General features: G+C 44.2%; 1 protein-coding gene across 5 annotated transcripts in view; it reads left to right on the forward strand.

The window, feature by feature from the left end:
* The first annotated feature begins 2,267 nt into the window (after positions 1-2,267).
* The window catches only part of LOC127009095 (inactive phospholipase C-like protein 1), a 107,092-nt gene continuing 98,943 nt past the window's right edge, over positions 2,268-10,416 (forward strand). Inside the window, exons 1-2 of one of the 5 annotated variants that reach the window (XM_050881877.1) lie at positions 2,268-2,590; positions 5,381-7,035. In XM_050881877.1, the coding sequence (XP_050737834.1) occupies positions 6,744-7,035 (292 nt within the window). In that variant the 5' untranslated portion in view covers positions 2,268-2,590; positions 5,381-6,743. The remainder of the gene's footprint in view (positions 2,591-5,380; positions 7,036-10,416) is intronic. The other 4 variants (XM_050881879.1, XM_050881880.1, XM_050881881.1 and 1 more) reach the window with 4 other exon arrangements.

Raw genomic sequence — 10,416 nt, forward strand, 5'->3', positions numbered from 1 at the left:
ATGAACCAGATGACGTACTTTTAGGGGTAGGGATACTGTTTTTAGTACTAATGAACCAGATGACGTACTTTTAGGGGTAGGGATACTGTGTTTGATACTAATGAACCAGATGATGTGTTTTTAGGCGTCACAAGTGTATGTTTGGTGTGTCTTGTAATGCGAATTCTCAAAATAACGTACTTTTAGGCGTCACAAGTTTACGTTTGGTGTGTCTTGTAATGCGAATTCTACTTTTGGTTTTAGGAGGCAGAAATGTGCGTTTGGTGAGTCTTGTACTAACGCGAATTTTCCTGAGCCGTGTTTGATATTAATGCTCCAGCAGATGACGTATTATACTTTTAAGTGTCTTAGATTGCATGCGTTTGATGCTTTGTGCTACCAACTTTCCTTTTAGTTAGTTTTGCTTTTGGGAGTCATAAATTTGCGTTCGATGTACCTTGTAAGAGGAATTCTCCTTTAGCTTCTACGTATAGTTGTTATAAGTGTACATTTGTAGGTCTGGTAATAAGAATTCTCCTTTTGTTTTTGCTTTTCGGTGCCATAAATGTGCCTTTGGTGTGCTTTGTAATACGAATTCTGCTTTTTCTTTAACTTTTAGAGTCATAAATGTGCGCTTGGTGAGTCTTGTTTACGAATTCTACTTTTTTCTACAATTAGGAGTCATAAATGTGCGCTTGGTGAGTCTTGTATACAAATTCTACTTTTTTTTCTACAATTAGGTGTCATAAATGTGCGCTTGGTGAGTCTTGTAATATGAATTCTACTTTTTTTTCTACAATTAGGTGCCATAAATGTGCCTTTGGTGAGTCTGGTACTAATCCTGAGCCGTGCCGGAGAAAGATATGCGTCGGAGGAGGATCACTGTTAGGGCTTCCTGGAGTCAAATATGAAGCGAAGGGATTTGGAACACGCTAATCAGGTTATTGAAAAGTAGAACATCGATCTTAAAACCCAGGCAGACAGATAACTTCAGCCGCGGAATTGAGGTGAAGAAAAAAAACAAACATTTCCCTCATCTGATAGAGTAGTTTTTTTTTGTCAAGTTTTATGCATGTGGAGGAAACTTTGAAGTCGGTTTTCTCAGACGCTTCCGAATCTCACATCAGCTATTTCCAAAGGCCAAAAAGGAGATTAGTCGGGTTCCCAGGAGTATTTTTATAAGTTCATGGTACAGAAGAAGGGTCAAACTACCACCAGGGTCATTGAACTACCCCTGGAAATGCAAAATCCTACGAAAGCCTTGTCAGCTATTTCCAAAGGCCAAAAAAAAAAAGAGATCAGTCGAGTTCTCATGAGTGTTTTTTTAGTTCATGGTACAGAAGAAGGGTCAGACTACCACCAGGGTCATTTACCTACCCCTGGAAATACCCAAAACTCGTCTACGAAAGCCTTGTCAAATGTGTGTGGCTGGGTGCCGGAAATATTTTAAGAATATGACCCTCAGTGACACTCTTAGCAGGTTCTTAAAATATGCGAGTTATTTCTAAGCGACGAAACCCACTACTGATCTCATGCTTTGTAAACTCGCGTGCTAGGGTGACCGAGGGAGAGGTAGAGAGGAGCTTATTGAGAGCTACGAGTTATTTCTTACCTACTGAACTCACATGTTGTTTTTACAGTATATAAAGGAAGCAACTCAAGGGCAAAGATAAATGAGAAAAAAGTCCGCTCATCACAACCTATATATAAGAGAGCAGAGATAGTGGCTTAGTAAATTTGCAAGCTGGGAGGAGGAAAGGAGAGAGAAGGAGGAGGAGGAGGAGAGAGGGTAGAAGAAGGGCAGGAGGAGGAAGGGCAGGCAATAAGGGACTTCAAGGGCCGGGGCGAGGCAAAGGGCATCTGCTAACTCGGGGGAAATACCATAAATCCATCTCTAAGGGTATAATCTACTGTGTGTGTGTGTGTGTGTGTGTGTGTGTTCATTGCAATGCATAACGATTTCTGCTGCAGTCTAGATTCTTACAACACCGATTACGGGGAGGGGGAGGAGGAGGAGAAGGAGAAGGAGGAGGAAGAGGAGGAGGGGATTGTTAGTAAGTAGAAGGAGAGATAGGATAAGGAGGAAGAGGAGGAAGAGCGGTTGAGTAATAAGAGGTAGGGAAGGAGGAGGAGGAGGAGGAGGAGGCAAGCGGGCATATAGGCAGGCAGGGAGGGAGAGTGAGAAGGGATAGTTTGAGAGAGGGAGAGAGAGAGAGAGAGAGGGGGGGGATACCGAGAGAGAGCGAAAGAGAGTGAGAGAGAGGCTGGCTGGCTGGCTGCTGGTATAGGCGGGGCTGGGACCGAGAGAGTGAGAGCGAGAGAGAGGGAGAGAGAGGCAGAGAGAAGCCGAGGCACTCAGTTGTCGAGAGCCAGTGATGGTGGCACCAAGCACGCCGCGCGGCAGGGAGGGCGGCGCAGTGTTGTGGTGTGTTAGAGAGGCTTGTAGAGGGGCCACGTGAGGGGGTAGGTGCTCCCCCTCGTCACACCTGCCCCTCACATCGTTACCTGTGCCCCGTGCCCCGCCTCCTCGAAAGTGTGTGCCCCGGGAGCCCCCAAAGTGAAGGAGATTTCATAGGGATTACTGACTTGACTGACTGACTGGTGCTCGACGGTGGGTGCTGTGTTCATGTGTGTGTGTGTGTGTGTGTGTGTGTGTGGTGTGGTGTGGTGTGGTGTGCCGGATGCGTCGTCTTGTGTGTGTGTGTGTGTGTGTGTGTGTGTGTGTGTGTGTTTCTCTATCTCTCTCTCTCTCTCTCTCTCTCTCTCTCACACACACACACACACACACACACACACACACACACACACATTACGAAACCCTGCATATTCGTGTGAGAGTTTTCAAGTTTGTGTGTGTGTGTGTTAAGCAGGTGTGTTAAAAGGGTTTCACTTGATTAATATAGACGTGTGTGTGTGTGTGTGTGTGTGTGTGTGTGTGTGTGATGTAATGTGGAAATGCATACTATTAGGTGATGTGGGTAGAGAGAGAGAGAGAGAGAGAGAGAGAGAGAGAGAGAGAGAGAGAGAGAGAGACCCATTATCGCTCGTGTTGATGATGGTTGAAGTGGTAGTAGTAGTAGTAGCAGTAATAGTGGTAGTAGTAGTAGTAGCAGTAATAGTAGTAGTAGTAGTAGTAGTAGTAGTAGTAGTGATACAGAGCACGTCTTGTGATGCTTGTGTGTGTGTAAAGAATCTTATTACTGAATTGCGAAAATATCGTTTTGGAGAGAGAGAGAGAGAGAGAGAGAGAGAGAGAGAGAGAGAGAGAGAGAGAGGAAAGCAGGAAGGAAGGGAAGACAGAACAGAGAGAGAGAGAGAGAGAGAGAGAGAGAGAGAGAGAGAGAGAGAGAGAGAGAGAGAGAGGACCAGTATTGGAGGAGCAAAGAGTTATGAAAAGCAAAACGGAGTGAATGAGAGACAGAGAAAGGAAGAAGGGAAGATCAAACGAACACTCAGGCGGAAGGAAGGAAGGAACAAAGGACAGAAGGGGGAAGACAGGGATGGAAGGAGGGAATGAGATAAGAAAAGAGAGGAGAAACGAAGGAAGAAATGAAGTAAGGAAGGATTGATTGAAGGAAACAGTGTGATAGGGAAGGAGAGAAGGAGGAAAGGAGAGAAAGAAGGAAGGAAGGAAGGATTGATTGAAGGAAATATTGTGATAGGGAAGGATAGAAGGAGGAAGGATTGATTGAAGGAAATATTGTGATAGGGAAGGAGAGAAGGAGGAAGGGAGAGAAAGAAGGAAGGAAGGAAGGATTGATTGAAGGAAATATTGTGATACGGAAGGATAGAAGGAGGAAGGGAGAGAAAGAAGGAAGGAAGGATTGATTGAAGGAAATATAGTGATAGGGAAGGAGAGAAGGAGGAAGGGAGAAGAAGAAGGAAGGAAGGAAGGATTGATTGAAGGAAATATTGTGATACGGAAGGAGAGAAGGAGGAAGGGAGAGAAAGAAGGATTGATTGAAGGAAATATTGTGATAAGGAAGGAGAGAAGGAGGAAGGGAGAGAAAGAAGGAAGGAAGGAAGGAAGAAGGAAAATAATTAAGCTGTAGATAAGGAAGGAAGGTTAAGAATGAGATAATGGAGGGAAAATGGAGAGATAGGAGAGAAAAAAGAAGAATAGGAGAGAAAGAGGTAAAGGGAGGAAGGAGGAAAGGGAAGGAAAGGGAGGAATGAAGGGGAAGGGAGGGAGGGAGAGGAAAAAAAGGGTGAGGAAAGGGAGATAAAGGAAGGGAGGAAATGTCGCGATTAATGATAGGCTGCAATTTTATCCTCTCTCTCTCTCTCTCTCTCTCTCTCTCTCTCTCTCTCTCTCTCTCTCTCTCTCACATACAGATCCTTCCATTTGCCTCCTTTTCTTTATTTTTTTACGTATTAACTCCCTACCCTTCCTCCCTCTCTCTCTCTCTCTCTCGACCTGAATGAAAGATTAATGAAAAAGACATCTCTTTTTTGAGGGTGAATCCGAGGAGGCGACGAGACCACACGTTCGCCTGGCCAGAGAGATAGATAGATAGATAGATAGAGAGAGAGAGAGAGAGAGAGAGAGAGAGAGAGAGAGAGCGTTAATGAGGCAGGTGAAGGGGGAGGGACGGGGGCAACACCTGGCCGGGAACAGCTTGGCGTCATCTGAGCGCGCCTCGCCCTGCCACGCCAAGCCATGCAGGGAGATCAGCTGTTTGCCTCCCTGCTTATAGGTCATTTTTTCCCCTCCTTCTTCTTCCTTCTTCTCCTCCTCCTCCTCTTCCTCCTTCTTCTTCTTCTTCCTCTTCTTCTTTCTCCTCTTTCAACTTGTTCTTTTATTTCCTTCCTTCGTTCCTTACGTTTTTTTCTTATTTTCTTTGTTATCTCATCTCTTTGCCTTCTTTCCATCCTTCCTTACGTATTTTTTCTTTTTTTGTCATACTTTCTTTCCTATCTTATTTCCTTACCTGCTTTCTCTTTGTTATCTTATGCCATCTTCTTTACTTTCTTTCTCACGTGTTTTTTTTCTTTATCTTTTACTCCCTTTTCTTTCTCGTTACTCTTGTTATACTTTCTTTCCCTCTCCTCCTCCTCCTCCTCCTCCTCCTTCTCCTTCTCTTCCTCCTCCTTCAGATTTTCTTTTTTCCTTCCTTCTTTCATTACTTTTTTCTTCTTTCTTTGTATTGTCTTCTTTCTTTCTTTATCTTTGTGTTGTTCTTACTTTCCTTCTCTTCTTTTTTTTCCTTCTCTTACACTGTACTTCCCTTCCCTGTGTGTGTGTGTGTGTGTGTGTGTGTGCGTGTGCGTGTGCGTGCGTGTGCGTGTGTGTGTGTGTGTCTGTGTGTGTGTGTGTGTGTGTGTGTGTGTGTGTACTGTCCACCCTACCCACCACCGTTCCTCGCAAGTGAAGTGACCCCAACGTGTATCATTGCATCAGGTCAGGTCAGGTCAGTCCAGGTCAGGTCGTGCGCGGAGGAGTCAGGGCCCGCAAGAATGACCTTACGGACATCACCCACCCACGGCGAGGGAGCAAAACAGAGGCGGAGACAGCGGCGGGCCCTGGCGCGTGTCTGACTGACTGAAAGGGCCAGCTCGTGTAGATAAAGAAGTACCGTGCCCTGGGAACCACTTGATACAGCGAAGAAAACTGACAAACTACGTGGAAACCTTTGAATGTAATGAAGAAAAAACTTGCCACTATAGATATTTAAAGTGCGTGGAAACATGACGTGAAAACCTTTTGATATAGTGAAGAAAACTGACTCACTATGTGGAAATCTCTTAAAATAGTAAAGAAAAGAGACTTACTGCTATAGATTTTTAAAGTGCGTGAGTGTCCGAGTGACTGATAAAAAGGGTAACTAGTGAAAACCTTTTGATAAGCGAACTTAGAACGTGACGACAACCTTTGAAAACAGCGAAGAAAAGAGACTTAGTGCTTTAGATTTTTAAAGTGCGTGGATGTCTTGAGTGGCTGACTGAAGGAGTAACGCGTGTGTTTAAGAAAATGACTTGATATCCCTTGAAAACGAAGGTGCATTCAGACTTAAAGTGACAGATTGAAAGACGTTTTTTGTGTTGCTATTGTGATTTCTCCTCCTCCTCGTCCTCCTCCTTCTCCGCCTCCTTCATCGTCATGGCTATTGGAAGTTACTGAAGTTACCAAGCGTACGTCTGTGTGTATGTGTCGTGTCGTGAAAATGAAAAACATGAATTGAGGAAAAAAAGGAATTACGTTTACATACACACTGACGAAGGATTACTACGACTACTACTACAAGCTTGAAGAGGAGGAATTCCGTGCGCTACTTTGTGTTACTGTTTTGTTACTGTGTACTTATGAATAACTTGAACTGAAAACAAAAGACATACACACACACGCACTCTGAAAAGGCTGAATGAATGAATGTTTACCTCCCAGCCCTGAAAAACATCCCAAGAAAAGGAATCCCTACACTGCGTTCGGTTCCTGGTTCCATTCCCTAAGACCAAAGCGTAGTGTGCCGCAGCGAGGGAGAAAAAGCTTCGTAAAGAGGAATCCCTACTTTTGTTCCTGGTTCCATTTACTCAAACCTAAGCGTAGTGTCGTAGTGAAGGAGGAAAATGTGACGCTGGAAAATAACTCCCACACACGTACACACACACTTTTAACCCTGGAAACGCTACCAACTCAACCAGTGCATGCCGGCCCTAACACCCGCTGGTACCAAGGCTGAAACGACCCTTGGTAACGCACGCTATACAACCTTCTCCGGGACATTTAGCTAACTGGATTGGGTGGGGGGACGAGGACCCTAGCTATGGATGACTCTGACTGCAGCCCCACCCCGGAGGCAGGCGGTGGCGGCAGCGTGGATAGGCTACACACGACGAGGAACGGCCGAGCGGGAAGTCCAGGCGAAGACATCCCCGCCAGGTCGCCGAGCCCTCGCTACCGCCGCCGCTACTCCGACTCGACGCCTACACGCAGTCCCTCGCCGCTCCACCTCGCCGACTGCTACGACGGCTTGGAGAACACCTCGTCCCGGAAGACCAAGTCGGTGTCTTTCCACTCGCATACCAACTGGAAGAGCGACCGCAAGATCCAGAGTGGTGAGTGTTACACGAGTTTTTCTTTACGAGTGTGAGTTTGTGTTGTAAGGAATGGTATGGTGGGATTGGAGAGCAGAGAAGATGAAAGGAAAAGGAAAGGGAAAATATGTTTGGGATGAAAAGAGAAGGGGTGGAATGAGAAGGGAAAGGAAGGGAAGGAAGAGTGGGATGGAGGCTACGGGAAAGGAAGGGAAGGGAAAGGAAGGGATGTGTTTGGGTGAGATTTGAGTAAGAATGAGATGGAAGGAGAAGGGATGGAATGGGAAGGGAAAGGAAGGGAAGGGGTGTAAGAGGCGACGACTGGGTAAGAAAGGGAGGAAAAGGAAAGGAGGGAAGGAAAGAAAGGTCAATAGTTCGGGCAGGAAAGAAAAGAGAGAGGAAGGGAAGGGAAGGGAAGGGAAGGGAAAGGAAGGGAAGGGAATGGAAATTGTTAAAGAGGAAGAATGTAATAGACGGAGAAAGTAAGGGAAAGAAAAGGAGGAAGAGAGAAGGGAAAGGAAAGGGAAGGAAGAAGGGAAGGGAAAGGAAGAGAATGAAAATAGATTAAGAGAAGGAATGGAACGAAGTGGAGAAAACGAAAGGAATGGTTAAGGAAAGGGAAGGTAAGGGAAAGGGAGATGAAGGAACGGGAGAAAGGGAGAAGGGAGAGAAAATGGGGGAGGTAAAAGCGTATACGTGATTGGGTGTTATTGTACGTAAGGGAGGAAGAGGGGAGAAGGGGGGAAGGAGCTGAAAAGGGGAGGGAGGGGGGGAAGATGTGTTTAATGGAAAGGTCATAAAAATTGGTGTATATTTAAGTTTATGGAACGTGCATAGGGCAGGGTGGTGGTGGTGGTGGTGGTAGAACGAATGGTAGAAGGAAGAAATAAAGAAAGAAAAAGAGGGAAGGAAGGAAGCGAGGAAGGAAGGAGATAGGAAAGGAAGGAAGGAAGGGAGGCAGAGAGAGACAAAAGAACGAAAGGAAGGAAGGAGAAAAAAAAGCGAAGGAGAGGGAAGGAGAAAGATGAGGAAGGGAAATACGGTGAGTGGTGATGAAGGTGGTGGTGGTGGTGATAAGTGACTGCTATATTGGTGATGACAGACAATGGTGGTGATGCAGGTAGTGGTGTTGATCTAATGGTGTTGAGATTGACGGCCGTGGTGGTGGTGATGGTGGTGGTGATGGTGGTGGTGGTGGTGGTGGCAGTGGTGATGGTGGTGGTGGGCGTGGTAATAGTAACAATGGTGCTAAGAGAGAGAGAGAGAGAGAGAGAGAGAGAGAGAGAGAGAGAGAGATGCTCCATCGACCACACACACTTGCTTCGTACCAAAGTGTGAGAGAGAGGCTCCTCCCCCGCACACACTCTCTCTCTCTCTCTCTCTCTCTCTTCTTCTCTCTCTCCTTCCTCTCCTTCCTTTCTTTTCCTTTCTTCTTTGTCTTTTCTCTTTTGTTTCTCCACCTCTCTCTCTCTCTCTCTCTCTCTCTCTCTCTCTCTGTTTCCTTTCTTTTATTTTTTCCTCCTTTTTCTCCTCTTTCTTTATTTCAGGTACACTCATTATTTTCTCTCTCTCTCTCTCTCTCTCTCTCTCTCTCTCTCTCTTTATTTCCTTACATTCCTTTCCAACCTTCGTATACATCGTCCTCTTTTTTTCTCTTTTTTTCTCTTCTTTTCCGAACATATTTTTCGTTTCTATTTTGCTTGACTTTCCTTTTTACTTCTCTTTCCTTTCCTTTCCTTTTTTCTTTTCTTTCCTTTCCTTTCCTTTTTACTTCTCTTTCCTTTCCTTTCTTTTTTTCTTCTCTTTCCTTTCCTTTCCTTCCTTCCTACACCGTCCTTCTTCTGCTCTCTCTTTCTCCTTTCTTTAATGTCTTTTCCCGAACCTTCTATTTCCTTTTTCTTTGCTTACTTTTCTTTTTCTCTTTTCTCGTTTTCTTCGTTTCTTTCTCACATGCTTTCCGTCTCCTCCTTTCACACACACACACACACACACACACACACACACACACACACACACACACACACATATTACGAGAGAGAGAGAGAGAGAGAGAGAGAGAGAGAGAGAGAGAGAGAGAGAGAGTTGTAAACAGAAACATTAGCGTACGTGCGTGCGTACGTGCGTAGCTGACCCAATGAGAGAGAGAGAGAGAGAGAGAGAGAGAGAGAGAGAGAGAGAGAGAGAGAGAGAGAGAGGAAAGTAAACAAAAAATGCATTGCTACTACATCTGTCACTACTACTACTACTACTACTGCTACTACTACTACTACTACAACTACTACAACTACTACTACTACTATTACTACTACTGCTACAACTATACTACAATTACTTCTCCTCCTCCTCCTCCTACACTACTACTACTACCACCACCACTACTACTACTACTACTACTACTACTACTACTACTACTACTACTACCACCACTACTACTACTACAGTTACTACTACCAATGCTTCACACACACCATCACTAATTTCATTCATACACTCATCCATTCATACAAGTAACAGTGGCGTACTAACCTACTTAATCGCGCGCCGCAAACACGTGACCCCAGTTCGTTACCGGGCATTCATTCACTCACTGGCCGGCTCATTAAATTTATGGCTCACCTATTTGTCACTTTTGATTGGGTGATTAATATATGTAGATTTTTTTTTGGTTATAAGTTTTCATTCATTCAGTTTTTGTTTACTTTCTTTATTTTTCCTTCTTTCCTTCATGCGTTCTCTCTTTCTCTCTCTCTATCTTGAATTTTTGGCTTGTTTCCTTTCTCTCATTCTTTCTTTTTTTTTGTTTCTTTCTTTTTGTCTTTCTTTTCCTAATCATTCCTTCTTTCCTTCCTTCTCTCCTTCCTTCTCTCCTTCCTTCTTTCCTTCCTTCTTTCTTTCTCTATCTTGAATTTTTTGCTTGTCTCCTTTCTCTCGTTCTTTCTTTTTTTTTGTTTCTTTCTTTTTGTCTTTCTTTTCCTAATCATTCCTTCTTTCCTTCCTTCTTTCTTTCTCTCGTTCTTTCTTATCTGTTTCTTTCTCTTTTTGTCTTTTTCTTTTCCTTATCATTCATTCTTTCCTTCCTTCTTTCTTTCTCTATCTTGAATTTTTGGCTTGTCTCCTTTCTCTCGTTCTTTCTTATCTGTTTCTTTCTCTTTTTGTCTTTTTCTTTTCCTAATCATTCATTCTTTCCTTATTTCTTTCTTTCTCTATCTTGAATTTTTGGCTTGTCTCCCTTCTCTCGTTCTTTCTTATCTGTTTTTCTCTTTCAGTCTTTCTTTTCCTAATTAACCCTTTCATTCATTCTCCGTTCTATTCACCTTCTCTCTCTCTTCTCTTCTCCTTCTTCCCTTCCTTTCCTATTCATCCCTTTCATTGATTCATTTTTCATGCTCCTTTCTATATGTC

This window comes from Eriocheir sinensis, chromosome 39 (assembly GCF_024679095.1).
Source record: "Eriocheir sinensis breed Jianghai 21 chromosome 39, ASM2467909v1, whole genome shotgun sequence".
NCBI lineage: Eukaryota > Metazoa > Arthropoda > Malacostraca > Decapoda > Varunidae > Eriocheir > Eriocheir sinensis.